Raw genomic sequence first — 18,363 nt, forward strand, 5'->3', positions numbered from 1 at the left:
CTTGGCCCAAAACAAATTTGAGGCCTGTGATAGTTAAGGTTTTGCCATTTTACACCCTCTACGGCTCGGCTTTGAAGCAGGGTAAAAACCGAGTTGAAAAATAAACACAGAAGGTCCTTTTGTACGAGAACGACTTTTCAATGGTCCTTTCCGAGTCACTGGTTCCTTGCCTAGCCTTTTGGAACCACTGGCCGACTGGCGACTCTGGTCCTGGCAAGCTGCTTCGCCCAAAAGCTATGGAAGCCGATCATAGTACTGCATAGTGCATTCTTGATCGGGATGAACACTGCAATCTCAGTCACTTAAGTCTCCAATGGGTTCTGTTAAAAAAAAAAGGCCTCCAATGGATCATGAGATGTGGAGGAGTTTTTGCTCTTGCTCCAAAGTCCTACCGCTCTCGCAGCAATTCGAGTCACCAACGTGCATCACCACGAGAGTCGAGAGGAGAAAAAAAAACGAGAGAGCAAGAAATGGCAGAGATAATACAGTAGATTAAGCACCGTGCAGTTCCAACTTCCAAGGACGGCAAACCGATTACCAAGATCAGGCACAGATGAAACCGGATATCCCCCATGCATGCAACAGATACCGAAGCCCTCACCGCAGCACTGCTCCCAAGCAAGCATCATCGGCGGCAGCAACTTCCATTCAATGCCTGTCGTGAGGCGTGACACCACGGAGACATTCGTGCCAAAGATCTCGGCATCGTCGCATCGCTGTCTTCTCTCTACTAAGCTCAGACGCTCAGTACTAAGAGCATGGAGTAGTTCTAAGCTAAAAGAAAACCTCCTCCAAAATATACACACACTTGACCCCCCCCCCCCCCCCCCCTGCCTGCTGCGCTGTGGCATCTGCGGAAATAGGGTTTGTATGGCTAGATCCCTGCGCCCTTTTCCAGCAAAAGCAGCAGCAGCCACCTCCCAAAAGTTTTACTTTAAGCAAAAGGTGATGGGAGTACGGGAGCTGATTAATGAACCCCAAAAGAACCTGATTAGAGCGATAACCCCGTACATAATCTGTAAAGCAAGTCTGCCGCAGTCAGCTAGGCCAGGTAACCGGGGTGGCCACCAGCGCCAGGCAGCGTTCCGGCAGCCGCCCCCTTGTTCTCCACCCGCGCCGCCACGGACCAGAGGTCGGCGCCGTTGCCGTGGCCGTGCCCGCCGCCGGCGACGTGCTCCGTGCACGAGATGGGCACCAGGCACAGCCCCCGGCTCCGCAGGTCGCTCGCCCGCGGCGGCTCCACCACCGTCCCGGCCGCGCCCTCCTGCGCCTGCGAACAATGCAGCAGAGTGACACGAGCGCAGCTGTTAAAAGTCCAATAATCACCGGAGGTAATCGCCGATCGGGCTTTCAGAACGAAAGAAACACTGATGAAGTTTCGCTTGGCGTCCGGCGCGGCTTACCGGGGCGTGCACCGAGGCCGGCAGGCGCTGCATGTACGGCGAGCTCAGGGCCTGACACAAAAAGCGACCGGAGCCAGTAAGTCCCAAACAGTAACGTGTACCAGGCCGGCAGCGGCCGTCACAGTGCACGCCGGCGCGTACACGCGAAAGATACAGACATTACTGGGATGCATCGACATGGCAGGAAGACTGTACGAAGCATTGTGTACCGCGCCTGTTTGTATAGTTGTATCTACCAAGAGTGACAAGATACTACTACTATGCCCAGAGACCATAGAGAGGGGGTACTTTAGTAAACAGCGCACCTGAACCTGGTCGTGCAGGAAGCGTATGTATCCCAGCGCCTCGTGCAGAACGGAAGCCGTATCAGACTGGCAGCGCCAAAGCAGGTCGGTCCATGCAGTTTACATCAACCAACCCGTCAGTCAAAGGTCAAAAAAAGAGGCAAGGCGACAGTGTTAATCGACTGGACTAATTAACTGCTGCTGTAAATACTCCTACTAGCATGCATGCAAACCTGTGTTGCACTCTGACCACTTCCTCTGGCCGGTTCAGAGTAGATATGGCAGGAGCGCCGGCGATCTGTGTTGCGCTGAGCAGCCTGCTTGCTTTTGCTGGTGTTTCAGTTTTTATTTACAGCGGGCAGGATAATACAGGGAGCGGTGAAGTAAACAGCTTTCTACGGGCGCGCAGTTTATTTACGGCTTGCACTAGCATGGAAACGCGGAAAGGCAAGTACAGGGAGCGAGTAAAGAGCGTATCGCCAAAAGCCTGAAGCTCTTGCCTTTACACTTCTCACCTTTCCGAATGGAGAAACCAGCTGCTGCAGAGCTATGATCCTCTCCCCGAGCTTCTCCCTCCTCACCTAACAAAAGTTAAGTTTGTTGTTGACCGATTTCGTACTGGCTAATCGGCTAAAAAAGAACAGCTCGCTAATTTTCTGAATCAAGGAAGAACAGGACACTAGTTTGGTCTACTGATCAAAGTGCCAGATTGGCCCACAATTGATTAGCACACCTTACTACTGGCATTCTAAAGTAGAAGAATTGAAGAAAGCACTAACCCTGTGCCTCTTGTTCGTAGCAGCACCAGTAGCAGTAGCAGCATGAGCAACAGCAGCAGCAGGCGCAGCCTTTCTTTGATCACTGCTTCTTGATCCCTTCTTCTGCACAAGAACCAACCCAACCAAGAATTAACGGACCCGGAAATTATTTAGGAGTATAATACAGAACTTGCAGCGAGAATCATTGATGATTCATCGCTTGACAATGCAAGAAACCATCAGGTTTTTTCCTTAGACGTAAAACGACGATCAGGCTTGCAGTAGCAACCAACGATTGCCTCAAGACTGAAGACGCACCTTGAAACCCTGTGGCTTTGGGCTGGAGATGGCCGAGATTGTTGTTGCAGGCGGCGAGGACGACATGGAGGAGATGGAGGAGGAGCACTCGGTGGTTGGGCTGGACTTCTGCGGAACAGCCACCGGAATCGCTGCCTGATCACCGCCGTGGTACTGGAAGCCAAAGACGACATCACCACCATGGTACTGCTCTTGGCCGGCGAAGCTTAACATGTGGTGATAAGCGGGAGCCGGGTCCAGGTAGGAGGCGCAGGTAGGAGACGCCGCCGCAGCAGGAGTGGCACTGGTGGTGGTCGTCGTCGTGGAGACGACACTGGAAGAGAAGTAGGAGGAAGGGGACAGGCACAGCAAGTAGTCCTCTTCCCCGAGACCAAGCAAGTCCATGTAGGCTCGCCCTCCTGCCTGTGCGACGATCTCCTCTTCCTTCACCATGATCACTGGTAGCAGGCACCGGCACTGCAGGGGAGATGACGAGTCACGAACAAGGATGTGGGATGTGGCCGGCCGCAAGATGGATGGCGATTTTGGATGCAAGGAAGGGGGAGAGAAGATTGGTACCAGTCGGGGCTCTTTGTTCCGGTCAAAGAAGTTTCGCGCCTTGTAGCCTTCTGCCGCAGCTCAGTGTCTCTGAACTCTGTCTCTCTGTGTTCAGATTCATACACACTTGAACACGCCTCCGCTTTTGAGGGGTTTTGGAAGAGCTGCGCAAGATCGGAGAGAGACGGGACGGAGCTCAGGTCAGATGGAAGGGGACCATGCGTCGTCTGTGCTTGCTCGTTTTCTATCTATAGGCATCAACAATCTATTGACCACTGTGTACAAGAGAGTAGCACTAGCACAAGGTTGGAATAAAGGAAGTCTGATGTGAGACTATATTATTCTGTTCGGCTGACTGTGGGTGCTAGCTGATGCTGATTTGTTATAAGAAAAAATACTACTGACAGCAAGCCAGCTAGATATAGCAAACATCCTATAAATATTTTCGAGAAAACATACTGAAGAACGAATTGAATATTATTGGAAAAATATGAATTGAATTGACGCACTTGGATATTGTTAATGTACTACTTCAACTCATGGACCATGCTTATGTATTTATTTTCCCTTTGTGACGCGACATGTGGGTAAAATGACGTGAAAGAAGTCAAAAGTTGAGCTGGTTCTGGCTTTCCGTTTTTGTTGGGCTAAAAGCAGCAAAAATGTTAAATTTTTCTAGATCCAAGCAACAGTAAATTATATAAATACGGCTGCAGTTATAGAGCATACTAGTATATGAGATTGAATACGCAGTAGTATCACGACCCAGTTAGCAGATAATCACTCATGGAAATAAAAAGCTACACAATGTTATTTTAACAATAGAAAGATTGCTGCAACTTTTCTGATCAATGCACACAGCATCACGGTAGAGCAATGTTACTTAACTACTTTAACTATTTCTTATTTGGCACCAAAAATTGCTGCACGATCTTACGGTGACATTTGTGGAAGAATTGATGAAACTACCGGCTCGATCCCTCTAGGCAAATAGCTAGCCGCCGTGGCTTTTCACGAGTTTGTGCTGTTGCCTGTGCGTAGACGAGGCGATTAGGTGCACAGATATGTCTGGGTTCTGGTCGGTCGTTTAACCCTAGCCTTGTCCCCGCATCGCCGCCTACGCGACAGACCAACGACCGCGATGCGCAGCGGGCCCACACAGGGGACATGTTTGCGTAGGACTTGTCGTTTCCTTTTTTTTCTTACTGGGATTTCGCTCTCGCCCTTCTCTCTCCTCCTGCTTCTCGGGCGGGCCGAACCCCCCAGGTGGGCTCGAACCATGGGCTTCTTTCTTCTCTCTCTGTTTCTTCCTTCTTCACGTGTATCACTACCCACAAGGGGGGCTCACTGGCTGGTTTGTTTATTAGGGCCTCGGATACTGTGGGGTCAAATCCTACATGCCGAGCCCGAGAAGCCCTAGAAGAAGGCGTGGCTTGGCCTGTCGCGTGTCCTGTAGCTGAGTACTCCCTCCATATTGAAATACTTGACGTTTTGGACAAGGGCACGGTCTCCAAAATATAACTTTGACTTCTTATTTATATTAAAATATTTATCAAAGAGTGATATATGTATATTTTTATGAAAGTATTTTTCAAGATGAATCTATTCATATATTTTTTATATTTTCAAACTCAACAACTTGAGATTTATTCATCATTTATATTCCCGAGGTTTGACTCAAACCTTGTCCAAAACGTCAAGTATTTCAATATGGAGGGAGTACGTCCAAGTTCCAATTCCAACTTCGCGTGCGTCGATTTGTCGCGGGCCTCTAAATACAATCGTACCTGATGGTGTATAGTTCAATCAGTGAGGTGATATCTACTAGAAAATGGTCTAAAAAATGGCCATGCCAAGAGCCGGACTTGACAGCTAGGAGGGGGGAAAAAGGAACAAGAGGCATCTACACCTGCTTTCTAGTGTAGGATGAACGGCTCAGGACCTTCTGTTCTGAGTAGGCATCTAGTGCTAACTAGATTGAGTAAAGAAACGGTGCAAGAATCAAATGGATGGTTGGAACGGAGTCGGAGGCCATCCATGATCCGTCAGACCAGCTAGTACCAAACGAAAAAAGAAAAGATCACTGCAGCATGCGAGGAAATGCAAACAGGAACTTGAAATATACTGCTAGACTGACGGATGATGGGAAAGACATGCGTACCAAGATGAGCGCATAGTCAAATCTTGGCCGGATCAGAGCACGGGTCTTTTGGGTCCTTGCCCCGTAGCTCCTGCTACCTGTTCGCCTAATTGAGCCTGCAAAGTCCAGATTCGACGGGCCCTTAACCTTGAGGAAATGCAGCGCATCACAACCATGGGAAAAGCAACAAAATCCGAAGTTAACAAACTTTCAGAGGATGACTTCATGTCCTAATGTGAGCCTACTCTACGGCGCATGAGTATTTCAAGCGATGGAGGAGAACCAGTTCATCTTTTGCAGCCGGATACCTTTGCGTTCGTCAGGACTGAATCGCATATGCAGGTTGGTGATTTACAAGCTTTGTTAACTCCGAATGCTTGTTCACCAATCACCGTAGAAGGCAAATAGTACTTTGCAGCATCCTTACTGAAAGATGCTTCTGCAGGCTGAGCAGTTAACGTCATGACAGTCAAATATGGGCCCACTAATCAGTTAGCAAAAACATACAGTACAAAATCAGATTTGTTTCTTACGACACAAACAGCAATATATATATATATATATATATATATATATATATATATATATATATATATATATATATATATATATATATATATTCGAAGTCCTGAATAAGTCTGTAATCAATCATAATTTGTCCGTACCTTTTAGTCATCATTTGTTAGGAAGCGAACGGTTTGGATTGGCTGCGACGTAGAAGACACCAAATACATCACAACCAAGGCAGATGAATCATAAGATAACAAAAAACAAAAGGACAATTGATAGGCGTTCATTTCAGGCTACATATTAGCTGCTCGTGAAGGTATGCTTGTGGAATGAGAGCGAGGTCGAACGGATAAAGTACACGTACGTTGACATAACAATCAAAATAACAAGACTATGGAATTGTCCGTGCCTGCGTTCAGGTCGCAGAAGGTGGCCTACCTTCATTTGATTTTTTAAAGCCAAACTTGTCTTCTTTTTGTGCATGTATGGCCCAACAGATCACGGGTTCCCCATTCCTTTCTTGCCTACCTGGGTTTGGGATTGGCAAGAATAAATAACAGCTGCCGGTTTCTTAGCCTTTTTCTAATTATATCGAAAAGTCAACCCACAGCTTTGTTAGTTACAGAGAGACGATGTGCTCTGCAGTTCAGTTCACAAATTCACATTTCACTGCATATAACTATCGCCGGATTGGAACAGGTATGTGCCTCTGTGTCACGGAATACTCCAGTTCGATTGTAAACTAACTTTACAGTTCAAGCTAGACAAAACTGTTGTACTAGAGAGGATCCATGTATCCAAAATCCACCCACACCCATAGAAACAGCAAATTTCAATAAAGGTGGAGTAGCACAACATCTCAAGGTACATCACAAGGGTTCACGAAATCATAAAATATCGAGAAACACAGTTTGAAATATGGTGAAAAAGTTGCAAATGGTATATCTGACAGCATGTTTTCAGTTTCGGAGGAAGAAGACGACCTCAATGGATCTCTTTGTATTTTTCATTTTTATAGGTCATTTATTGTCAAAATCTCCTGTTTTTTCCTAAATATGTACCATATTTGAGACACTAGTTAGTGTCTTAAAAAAATCGCAAATGCTACAACAATTTCTAACTTAGAGCAGAGCTTACAGACACACTAATAGTAACGCAGGCTAGCTTTTGTGAAGAAACCTTAACAATAAAGAGAAATACCCCATGGCACAACCCTAACTGGGCTTTGGTTTGTGGTCCAGGAACTTTGGAAGGCCCTAATCAGACAAACAATGGGCCTACACTGAACCTGCCAAATTCCATTGCCGTATAAAGCAGCCATGCCACAGGTATCATAATAATGTGGTCAGACTACACTACTACAGACGTGCACCCCATGTTCAGGATCCTAGATCACACTCATTTTCTTTCTTTAAGACATGATAAAAAAAAGGGAAATTGGTGATCTTACCCCTACTCTGGAAGTGAACTGTGTTTTTACCCCTATTTTTTTTGACTTTGTGATTTTGCCCTTGTGATTTGAAAATGAATCTCCCGTTTACCCCTACTTTGGACGGCCGTTAGAAGGTGCTATATTAAACGAATTAAACAAATTGAAAATTAATAGAATCGTATGCAAAAAGACCTCTATGCCCCTTATCCATCCAACCTCAACCGGCTCCTCTCAGTCACACACACGCGCGGAGGGCGAGCGTGGCGGGCCGGTGCGAGGCGAGCGGCGCAACGGGCCGGCGCCAGGCGCGTGCGGAGGGCAAGCGGGCGGGCGGGCACGCGCGCAGCGGGCGGGCCGGCGCGAGCGCCGAGGGCCGGCGGGCGCGAGCGCGGCGGGCGCGAGGCGAGCGCGGGTGGCCGGCGCCAGGCGAGCGCGGCGGCCATATGCAGCCGTGGTGAGTACCCACTTATCTCGCATGAATCTTCGATTTCTTGATCCATTTTCTTGAGGTCGCTTACAAATTTCCTGGTGGTGGATCCACTCAGTCGAATTGATGTGTTATTATCTGTTCCTCTCGTATGTGGTATTTGCACGAATGTGATTTCAAAACACTTCCCACAAGAAATGCAGAATCATATGCTATTCTCAAAATGGCTGACCATGTCATCTTCAGCGCGAGGCGAGCGGCAGATCCGGGGCCTGCAGTTTGCGAGCGTCCGGGGCCTGCAGCTTGAGGCCACGAGCTTCCTGGGAAGCCGGCAGACGGGGCACGGGAGGACAGTCCAAGGGTAGTGGATGGAGGATGGTACCGAGAACGTCTTAGATATGGATATTGATAGGTAATTTCTTGTGTTCTTGAAATGCATTAAGTAGCATCTAACTCGGTCAGTAGCGTGCAGTAGCTTTGATGAAAAGATTGGCTTATATAACTACATTCATTGTTGTGATTTGTAGGCCAAATCACAAGGATTTTGAACTTGTAGTTAGAGTTCGGTCATTTTTCATTATGCCAGATGGGGGGCCAAAGGTTCCGTCATTTTTCAGTATACCTAATGTAAACAATCTCAGTCTTAATAGGGGTAAAAACACAAATTGTGAAAACAAGTAGGGGCAAAATCACATGGACACGATGGTCTTTTTGCGAACAAATTGACACCGTTAAAAGGACTTGACAGAGTAGGGGCAAACTGTGTCTTCAGTTTCAAATAACAGAGGTAAATTCACAAAGTTAGAAAAAAAAGGGTAAAATCACCATTACACATGAAAACGAGGGCAAAAACGCCAATGCCCCAAAAAAAAGTATGAAAGGAAGGCTTGACTTACCAATTGAATGGTTCATATTTCTTTTCAAAGAAGAAATAATAAATGGATTGTAGCAGCTAAAGTTATTGGCGTCCCACTAATAAGCTGGTCAAACAAAGATGTGTGAGCAGAGAAATGGAGAGCCACTTACGTGATCTACTGCTGCAGCTGTCCGATACGAAATGGGACATTATTTTGGACCAAGGTCACACCGCGCACCCTGTGTAGTTCAGCACATATAAATAAAATCAGAATGCCAAATACGCTGTTAGACTAAAGATAATATGATCATGTAAGCAGATGACCAATGACTTGGATTGCATGATTTGCTGGAATAATATGTCTGCATGACAAGGAACAAGATGAAAAAGATGATAACATTCGAGGCATTGCACAGGAAGCTTAAGATTGTGATTATTGAAAGATATGCAAGCATAGAAACAAAGATAATTTGTGCTGGGTTAGCAATATCGATTACAGGAACAAGATGATACCATTCGAGCCATTGCACAGGAAGCTTAAGATTGTGATTACTGAAAGATATGCAAGCAACAATAACAACAACATAGCCTTTTTTCCCAAGCAAGTTGGGGTAGGCTAGAGATGAAACCCGAAAGAAATAAGTTCAAGATTCAGGCACATTGATAGCTAGTCTCCAAGCGCTCCTATCCAAAGCTATCTCTTTAGAGATATTCCAATCCTTAAGGTCTCTCTTAACCGACTCATCCCACGTCAGTTTAGGTCTACCTCTACCCCTCTTTACATTATCGACCCGCTCAAGAACCCCATTACGCACCGGCGCCTCAGGAGGCCTTCGTTGGACATGTCCAAACCATCTCAGCCGATGCTGGGTAAGTTTCTCCTCAATTGGTGCCACTCCGACCCTATCCCGAATAACTTCGTTCCGGACTCTATCCCTTCTTGTGTGCCCGCAAAACCACCGCAACATCCGCATCTCTGCTACAATCAGTTGCTGGACATGTCGCCTTTTTGTAGGCCAACATTCAGCACCGTATAGCATCGCCGGACGAATTGCTGTCCTATAGAATTTGCCTTTTAGCTTTTGTAGCACCCTCTTGTCACAAAGGATGCCAGAAGCTTGCCGCCATTTCAACCAGCCAGCTGAAATTCTATGCCTAACATCTTCATCAATGTCGCCATCCTTTTGTAGCACCGATCCTAAATACCGAAAAGTATCCTTCTGGACCACCACTTGTCCATCTAGACTAACGTCTCCCCCCTCATGCCTAGTCGCGCTGAAATCGCACATCATGTACTCGGTCTTGGTCCTACTAAGTCTGAACCCTTTCGACTCTAACGTGCGTCTCCACAGCTCTAACTTCCTATTAACCACTGCCCTACTCTCGTCAACTAGCACCACATCATCAGCAAAGAGCATACACCAAGGGATCTCACCTTGTATATCCCTTGTGACCTCATCCATCAATAAAGCAAATAAATAAGGGCTCAATGCTGACCCCTAGTGTAGGCCTATGTTAATAGGAAAGTCAGTGGTGTTGCCATCACATGTCCGGACAGACGTCGTCGCATCCTTATACATATCCTTAATGAGGGTAATGTACTTAGTTGTGACTTTGTGCTTCTTCAAGACCCACCACATGACATTTCTCGGTACTTTGTCATATGCCTTTACAAGGTCAATGAAGACCATGTGCAAGTCCTTCTGTTCCCTATATCTCTCCATCAATTGTCGTATTAAGAAAATCGCCAACATGGTTGACCTTCCAGGCATGAACCCAAATTGGTTTTGGGTCACACTTGTCACTCTTCTTAGGCGATGCTCGATAACCCTCTCCCAAAGCTTCATCGTATGGCTCATCAGCTTAATCCCACGGTAGTTAGTACAACTTTGAACATCACCCTTATTTTTGAAGATATGTACTAATATACTTCTCCTCCATTCTTCCGGCATCTTGTTTGATCGAAAAATGAGATTAAAAAGCTTAGTTAACCATACTATTGCTCTATCTCCTAGGCATCTCCACACCTCAATGGGGATACCATCAGGGCCCATCGATTTACCTCCCTTCATCCTCTTCAAAGCCTCCCCGATCTCTACCTCCTGAATTCTCCTCATAAAACGTCTGTTGGTATCGTCAAAAGAGTCATCTAACTCAAGGGTAGGGCCATCACTCTCCCCATTAAACAACTTGTCGAAGTACTCTCTCCATCTATTCATGATCTCATCCTTCACTAGCAGTCGATCTGTCCCATCCTTAATGCATTTGATTTGGTTGATGTCCCTTGTCTTCCGCTCGCGGATCCTAGCCATCCTATAAATGTCCTTCTCCCCTTCTTTCGTGCCTAGCCGCTGATACAGGTCATCATACATCTTACCCTTTGCTACATTCACAGCTCGCTTTGCAACCCTCTTCGCTAATTTATAGCCCTCGATGTTGGCTGCACTCTTGTCAAGGTGGAGGCGCTTGAAACACTCCTTCTTCTCCTTAATAGCCCTTTGCACCTCGTCATTCCACCACCAGGTGTCTTTCCCCTCCTGTTTGCCTCCCCTACTCACGCCAAACACCTCTGAGGCCACCTTCCGAACACATGTTGCCATCTTTAGCCACATGTCATCTGCGCCTTCTCCTTCTTCCCAAGGCCCCTCACCTAGCATCCTTTCCTTAAACGCTTATGCCGCTTCCCCTCTAAGCTTCCACCACTTTGTTCTCGCAATCTTGGCACGTTTGTCCCGGTGGACACGTACCCGAAGACGAAAGTCCGCCACCACAAGCTTGTGTTGAGGGACAACACACTCCCCAAGTATCACCTTACAATCTAAGCAATCACGTCTATCCTCCCTCCTAGCAAAGATAAAATCGATCTGGCTCGAGTGTTGTCCACTACGAAACGTCACAAGATGGGATTCCCTCTTCTTAAACACGGTATTCGCTATCAACAAGCATAGAAATAATGGGGCACTACACTCTAGGATGATAGTAGCCAACCCTTATATCTGAGTTTGACAAACTAACCTCGTTTTCGACGAAAGCGTCAATTTGAGTTGTGATTACTTAAGCCATTAACTGGGGGTAACAGCCAAGAACCAACTGGTGATTAGATTGATTAGTTCTTCCATTAATATTCATATCCTACAACAAACAGAGCAAGAAAAGAGCTCTCAGATTCCAAATCTTAACCTACTTTAATAAACCTCCATGACACAGCTACTTTTATAAAAAAAAATAATGAGTGCAATACCTAGACAGCTCTACTGGAATTATTCCAGCCTGAGTATATTGCAGCAAATGGCCTGTACTGTAGGCTCCCTTTTCAAAGCACATTTAAACATTCACATGCCATCTGTACATGAGCTTCGAAAAGAATATTGCAGTTACTAATTCAACATGATAGTTTGGTAGCAACCTGATCCATCTGGACGTGCCCTCAACCAATACCATATATTTCAGTAATCAATCAGTCCATTCCCTCCAAAAGCCAACCAAAGACCTCATTCATCCCTGAATCCTTTCCCTCTTCTTCAATCCAGATACCACTTTCATCCCTCATGAGAAGCCACCACAAAGTGTTTGCTACATGCTAATGCATCTGATGCCAACATCAACAAAGATGGCCAGAAGCAATGGAAGCTTGCTCGAGTGGAAGAGAGTACCAATGTTCATCACCCTTTCCATTCTTGCAATCACTAGTATCGCCAGCACCCATGCAATTGCATCGCCAAAAGATTCATTTGTGCCTCAAGACAACTACCTCATTAGCTGTGGAGCATCTGGTTCTGTGAAGCTTGATGATGGCAGGACATTCCGTTCTGATCCAGAGTCAGCATCTTTTTTGTCCACCCCAGTGGACATCAAGATCACTGTTAACAATTTTCCAACTGCTGCTTCACCATTATCCCCACTCTACCTGTCCGCAAGAGTTTTCTCCGATGTCTCAACTTATAGCTTCTTCGTCTCACAGCCTGGTCGCCATTGGGTCCGTCTCTACTTCTTACCTATCCTTGACAAACAATACAACCTCACCACAGCTACATTCTCTGTGTTCACTGACAATATGGTTCTTCTCCATGACTTCTCGTTCATTGCCAGTCCCCTGAAACCTGTCCTTAAGGAGTATATTGTCGTAACTCAAGGAGACAACTTGAAGATCATTTTTACCCCAAAGGAGGACTCAATAGCATTCATCAATGCTATTGAGGTTGTCTCAGCACCACCCATCCTGATTCCAAATACCACCAACAGCCTGCCTCCCCAGGAACAATTTGACATCTCCAACAGCGCATTGCAGGTAGTCTACAGGCTGAACATGGGAGGTGCACTCGTGACTGCCTTCAATGACACACTGGGCCGAACCTGGTTACCAGATGCACCTTTTTTGAAGCTTGAGGCAGCAGCAAAAGCAGCTTGGGTTCCTCCTAGCACCATCAAGTATCCTGATGACAAGACCATCACACCACTCATTGCTCCAGCATTCATCTACTCAACAGCACAGCAGACAGCCTCAACAAATACCTCGCAAGCAAGATTCAACATAACTTGGGAAATGGAAGCAGAGCCAGGATTCAAGTACCTCATCCGTCTACATTTCTGTGATATTATAAGCAAGGCACTCAATAGCCTCTACTTCAATGTCTACATAAATGGCTTGATGGGTGTATCCAACCTCGACCTCTCAAGCTTGACAATGGGGCTTGCAGTAGCCTACTACCAGGACTTTACTGTGGACTCATCCAGCATCATCAACTCCAGCCTTCTAGTGCAGGTTGGCCCAAGCACAACCGACTCCAGCAACACTGATGCCATCCTTAATGGACTTGAAGTCATGAAGATAAGCAACCAAGCAAACAGCTTAGATGGCCTCTTTTCACCAAAAACAAGCTCACAACTTGGTAAGAGGACACTTACCGGTGTAGGTCTTGCTTTGGCAGTGATTGCAGCTGCATTGGCCATGGTTATATGCTGCAGGCAAAACCGAAGGCCAGAATGGCAGAAGACAAACAGCTTCCATTCTTGGTTCCTTCCACTCAACTCCAGCCAATCGAGCTTCATGAGCAGCTGCAGCAGGCTCTCCAGAAATCGCTTTGGCTCCACAAGGACCAAGAGTGGTTTTTCGAGCATATTTGCATCTAGTGCTTATGGACTAGGCCGCTATTTCACCTTCGCTGAAATTCAGAAAGCCACAAAAAACTTTGACGAAAAGGATGTCATTGGTGTCGGTGGTTTTGGAAAAGTGTATCTTGGTGTTCTTGAGGATGGCACAAAGCTGGCTATCAAGCGAGGCAATCCATCTTCTGATCAAGGTATGAATGAATTCCTGACTGAAATTCAAATGTTGTCAAAGCTACGTCACCGACACCTGGTGTCACTCATTGGTTGCTGTGATGAGAACAATGAGATGATCTTGGTTTATGAATTCATGTCAAATGGTCCATTGAGGGATCATCTCTATGGTGGTATGAACCTGAAGCCTCCCTCTTGGAAGAAATGCTTAGAAATTAGCATTGGGGCGGCAAAGGGCCTGCATTATCTTCATACAGGTGCAGCTCAGGGCATAATTCACCGTGATGTCAAGACTACTAACATTCTCCTTGATGAAAATTTTGTGGCCAAGGTTGCTGACTTTGGCCTATCAAAAGCTGCTCCATCCCTTGAGCAAACCCATGTCAGCACAGCAGTCAAAGGAAGCTTTGGCTACCTTGATCCAGAGTACTTCAGACGTCAACAGCTAACGGAGAAATCGGATGTGTACTCTTTTGGTGTGGTACTCTTTGAGGTGCTGTGTGCAAGGCAAGCCATCAATCCAGCACTTCCAAGAGATCAAGTGAACCTCGCAGAATGGGCCCTTACATGGTACCGCAAGGGAGAGCTTAATAAAATAATTGATCCTCACATTGTAGGACAAATCAGGCCTGATTCACTTGAGATGTTTGCCGAGGCTGCTGAGAAATGCCTTGCTGACTATGGAGTTGACCGTCCATCAATGGGAGACGTTCTGTGGAAACTTGAATTTGCCCTGCAACTTCAAGAAAAGGGTGATATTGTTGATGGAACCAGCAACGGGATCCCAATGAAGAGCTTCAATGCTTCAGGCTTTGATGACATGGAGAAACCTAGCAGTGCAATGCCGCCTGTTCAAGGAAGATAACAGTATCATCATGTCACCTAAATCTGCAACTGTCATAATGCAGTATTGCATTTTTATTGTCCATTCAGGAAAAATGATGCAGACTCCTGACATAAAGCCATACATGTTTTTTTGTTTCTACTTTGAATATTTAGTAGTTGTGTAGTATCACTGAGGTTATATCATATGGACTAGAGAGCATTATGAAGCTGTTTATAAATTAAACTGTAACATTGGATTCTTAATTTTAATTATTCTTGGAGGTAAATTAATTCTTTTGTCTACTGAACTTAATTCCCTGTATCACATAAAACCCTACTGTACCAAATACAAATGTTGGACCAAAAGGCGCATCCTAATGGGCAACAATCTCTTAGGTAGTAAGTGATATTCAAAAGCATGGTGATATGTTAGCATCATGCAGCCCAGTCAGGTTGCCGCAGCTGAAAAATATTAGTGTAACTATTAGGTAGGAAATGGATGGCAGTTACTATGGATTTTCACAGCAATGTGAAAAATATGTATAGGATATACATTTCAAATAATATTTCATTAGAGTAAATGACTTGCAAGGAAAGGATCCTACCTTGTCTGTACCAGTTAACTTGAACAGCATGAACACCCATGAATCAGTAATCAAGGAGAGCAATGTCGATCATCTGCCAATGTTGAACTACAAACCAGATACTGAGGGGCATTGGGGATATGAGCTGCTTTTGATAGTTATTTTGAATGTCATACTAGTGAAATCAATCAACCTGCAAATAACACAATGAGCTACCCAAAAAAAATACTGTTGTTTGATAAATCACTTAAGTATTCATAGTGAATCATACATGCAGCCAGAGCAGCCCAGTTGATTGCCTGAGATTTGTGCAAGTGTGACAAACATGACAACATTTTTACAATGATGTGGATTTTCGACTAGGGAAGGCATAATTTCCAAAAAACAAAAGGCATAGACCCAAAGACTAAAAATGTACTTATAATGTTTAATCAGCTGGTAAAGTTAGTACCTCAATAGCTCAATGTGATGTTAGTTCTGTAAGATTCCATTGGATGTTCAAATGGTGAGATCAGGCAGAAGGTGGTTGTGAATGGAATAATTACCGGCTTACATACAGATAAATACACGAACATTGTACAAAATTGCACTGATCTTTCAGATACAATTATGGTGCCACACGAAACTAGTGGCTACTCTGATGCCATTACATTTGGATATTGAAGAATAGAAAATCTAGCAATATAACCAAACGTTGCAACCTATACTGGGTAATGGTTCTTTCTGAAGCACAATAGTTGTTAAAATGTTACTTCTGAGGCATTTCAGTGAAGCTCAGAAATGTTTAGCTGCCATTAGATCCAGGACTGGGTACATACTCAGTGCCTGAACGAGAAATGAGATGAGAGAAAGTCAAGAAACTGAAGAACATGAGGCATCAAGCAATCTCTTTGTCCCTTGATGCTCTACCATCAAGGAAACTAGACAGATCTCAGGAAGCTATTACAATAGAGTCTAAAGCCAACAATACCAGTTGTTACAGCCTAGACTAAGGATGCAAAGGCTATCTTCTGTAGATATACTTCGAGAGGGGGAAACTAACACTCCTTGCAACCTGTAAAAAGAATAACAAAAGAAATCACAAAATGATCATAATACAACCAGTGTCTTGCAGATGAATCTTACAAGGTGCTCACCTTGAGAGCTAAATCTTCATCGATGTTAGATCGGTATCTAGCTGATCCTTCTAGAGGGCAGCTCCGGCTTTTGGAGAGAAAATTGGAATTGCACAATGTTGACAATTGCAAAAGAATGTCTGACATCAAACCAGTCATCCCACTTCCATTCATCATACTATCAGGACATTCAACATCGCTCAGATCATCTTTTGACACTGATGTAATGCACTGAAATATAGCCAGGAGTCTCTCAAGAGGAAATGTACCAGGGCCTTTCATAAGCATCTCTTCAACCATGGTGTCCTTCATATTTATAGAGGCCTGAGAGCTCCTACAACAAAGAACAATGATGTAAGCATCTAATATAATTAAATTGTTGGCAAGTAAATCAGGTAGCATACTTTCTCTTGCGCTTATGGTTATCTGACCCTCCAGTTGAATCGAACAAAGCTGCATCAAGAGTAGCCGGGTTCCTTGAAGCCAGGAAAGCTGACAACAGTAAGTATTTTGCAGACACGGACATGTGAAACTCTAATTCAGTCGACAAACTATCTCTACCGCTGAACTGCCTTTTAGTACTGGCCTTAACACCAGAATTGCCATCCTTGCACTGATCCACAGAAGCCCTCATGGGAACACTGAATGTCTCGTTCAAAGCAACAGCCAAATGTGGCTGAATATGTTCAAACAACCTCCTCTTAGTGCTCTCATCCGGGACTGCGTTCATATCACCTAGTGGCTCACAGTACCTCCTGAAAAGTGGCTCCAGTGCGGCCCCCAATTCATCAACCCTCCTTGTCACCCGGAACAATGGCTTCAGTACCACACTGCCAAGCAACAAGAGGAAAGAAAAAAAGCATGATTTAGTAATCACAGTCCATGCTGCTGAGGCATTACCATACAGTGCAAAATATGCTGTTGCTATTTGATTCGACCCAGGATCAAACTAACACAAAGCCACAATCACTAATGCATCTCTTACCTAAGGAAGGATGTGTACAGCTTCGGATTGGGATGGCCTCGCATCAGAATGTCGCGAACCTCGTCCACTGTGTAATCTGGGAAGTAAATGTGATTCGGCTCAACAGAGCCAGTCATAGAGTAGTAGGCATCAGGCGTTGCACTGCTTACATAGACAAGCACGACCTGAGGCAAGCGGAGGAGATCGTGGAGGCGGAGGATGAGAGCGAGAAGCTGGCCGCCCTTGTCCCAGCTCCTAACAACCTCCAGGTTATCGAACACCAGATACACGGACTCGCCCTGGGCGCAGTGGGTGGCAAGGGCATCGCGGAGGGCGGCGACAAAGTCCGATGGCTTGTCGGGGACGCGCTTGCGGCAGGAGGCGGAGGACGACGACGGCGGGCTGAGCTGGGAGAGGAGGGAGGCGAAAAGCGAACGAGGGGACGGTAGGGAGCGCAGCGCGGCGTATGCGACGAGCCGCGGACGGGGGAGGATGTGGCGGAGCGCGAGGAGGAGCGCGCGCGTCTTCCCCGTGGCCGCGCCCCCGTAGAGGAGCAAAGGGAGCGCCGGCGCGGGCGCCAGGAGCCGGAGGAGGTCCGAAGCCTGCGCGCGGCGGCCGGGCAACGCCTCGAGGAGCGCGTTGATGGTGCTCCGCTCATCCTCCCCCTCCTCCTCCTTCGCGGCGGCAGGAATGAGCTGGCGCCTGGGCGTGGATTTGGGCCTGGATTTGGACGGGGAGGTCGGGGAGGCGGGATCGGAGGCGGAGCCTGCGGAGGAGCGGGTGGAGCGGCGCGGGGTGACGGGGTGCGACATCGCGGAGGGGGGAGGCGGCGGTCGGCGCGGATGTCGCCGGAACCCTAGGCGGCGAGCGGCGGAGATCGGGTGCGGGGGGAGGAGATCAGGGGAGCGGCAGGCGGCAAGCAGGAGTGGG

At 46.4% G+C, this 18,363-nt stretch overlaps 3 protein-coding genes across 13 annotated transcripts; 1 reads left to right on the top strand and 2 right to left on the bottom strand.

The window, feature by feature from the left end:
• Window positions 1–462: 462 nt before the first annotated feature.
• Window positions 463–5,919, bottom strand: LOC120690033 (transcription factor bHLH113-like). 8 transcript variants are annotated; one of them, XM_039972542.1, is made up of 9 exons: window positions 5,749–5,791; window positions 5,462–5,556; window positions 3,322–3,464; window positions 2,764–3,219; window positions 2,467–2,568; window positions 2,203–2,268; window positions 1,709–1,774; window positions 1,404–1,454; window positions 463–1,270 (listed from the first exon to the last, which is right to left on the bottom strand). In XM_039972542.1, the coding sequence occupies exons 4-9, from the start codon at window positions 3,193–3,195 to the stop codon at window positions 1,043–1,045; spliced, it is 945 nt and encodes a 314-aa protein (XP_039828476.1). In that variant the 5' UTR covers window positions 3,196–3,219; window positions 3,322–3,464; window positions 5,462–5,556; window positions 5,749–5,791; the 3' UTR covers window positions 463–1,042. The 8 variants fall into 8 exon arrangements, with proteins under 8 accessions (XP_039828476.1, XP_039828477.1, XP_039828473.1 ...); XM_039972543.1 differs by lacking the exon at window positions 5,749–5,791 and adding an exon at window positions 5,649–5,682; XM_039972539.1 differs by lacking the exon at window positions 3,322–3,464 and having other exon boundaries at window positions 2,764–2,916; window positions 5,462–5,587; window positions 5,749–5,919.
• Window positions 5,920–8,588: 2,669 nt separating this feature from the next.
• On the bottom strand, window positions 8,589–18,363 carry LOC120690035 (origin of replication complex subunit 5-like). Of its 4 annotated transcripts, XR_005681554.1 has the most exons (8): window positions 17,455–18,363; window positions 16,874–17,299; window positions 16,491–16,803; window positions 16,325–16,408; window positions 15,376–15,547; window positions 11,907–14,793; window positions 11,681–11,797; window positions 8,589–8,904 (listed from the first exon to the last, which is right to left on the bottom strand). XR_005681554.1 is itself a non-coding variant. In XM_039972550.1 (5 exons), the coding sequence occupies exons 1-4, from the start codon at window positions 18,243–18,245 to the stop codon at window positions 16,358–16,360; spliced, it is 1,581 nt and encodes a 526-aa protein (XP_039828484.1). In that variant the 5' UTR covers window positions 18,246–18,363; the 3' UTR covers window positions 15,884–16,179; window positions 16,325–16,357. The 4 variants fall into 4 exon arrangements, 2 of the variants coding, with proteins under 2 accessions (XP_039828484.1, XP_039828483.1); XR_005681553.1 differs by having other exon boundaries at window positions 11,681–14,793; XM_039972550.1 differs by lacking the exons at window positions 8,589–8,904; window positions 11,681–11,797; window positions 11,907–14,793; window positions 15,376–15,547 and adding an exon at window positions 15,884–16,179.
• LOC120690034 (probable receptor-like protein kinase At5g61350) lies at window positions 12,217–15,078 on the top strand. Its single transcript, XM_039972548.1, has one exon. It carries the CDS (start codon window positions 12,243–12,245, stop codon window positions 14,808–14,810), a length of 2,568 nt encoding a protein of 855 aa, XP_039828482.1. The 5' UTR covers window positions 12,217–12,242; the 3' UTR covers window positions 14,811–15,078.

This window comes from Panicum virgatum, chromosome 9N, assembly GCF_016808335.1.
Source record: "Panicum virgatum strain AP13 chromosome 9N, P.virgatum_v5, whole genome shotgun sequence".
Classification (NCBI taxonomy): Eukaryota; Viridiplantae; Streptophyta; class Magnoliopsida; order Poales; family Poaceae; genus Panicum; species Panicum virgatum.

Excerpts from the sequence above, each read along its gene's own strand:
- LOC120690033 (XM_039972539.1), bottom strand. The coding sequence starts at position 5,904 with ATGACGTTAACTGCTCAGCCTGCAGAAGCATCTTTCAGTAAGGATGCT. Across the intron at positions 5,588-5,748 it reads CAGTCCTGACGAACGCAAAG|GTTAAGGGCCCGTCGAATCT; the intron begins GTATCCGGCTGC and ends CATTTCCTCAAG. Across the intron at positions 1,271-1,403 it reads CGGCCTCGGTGCACGCCCCG|GCGCAGGAGGGCGCGGCCGG; the intron begins GTAAGCCGCGCC and ends CATTGTTCGCAG.
- LOC120690034 (XM_039972548.1), top strand. The coding sequence starts at position 12,243 with ATGCTAATGCATCTGATGCCAACATCAACAAAGATGGCCAGAAGCAAT.
- LOC120690035 (XM_039972550.1), bottom strand. The coding sequence starts at position 18,245 with ATGTCGCACCCCGTCACCCCGCGCCGCTCCACCCGCTCCTCCGCAGGC. Across the intron at positions 17,300-17,454 it reads CTGTACACATCCTTCCTTAG|TGTGGTACTGAAGCCATTGT; the intron begins GTAAGAGATGCA and ends GTTGCTTGGCAG. Across the intron at positions 16,804-16,873 it reads AACCATAAGCGCAAGAGAAA|GAGCTCTCAGGCCTCTATAA; the intron begins GTATGCTACCTG and ends TCTTTGTTGTAG.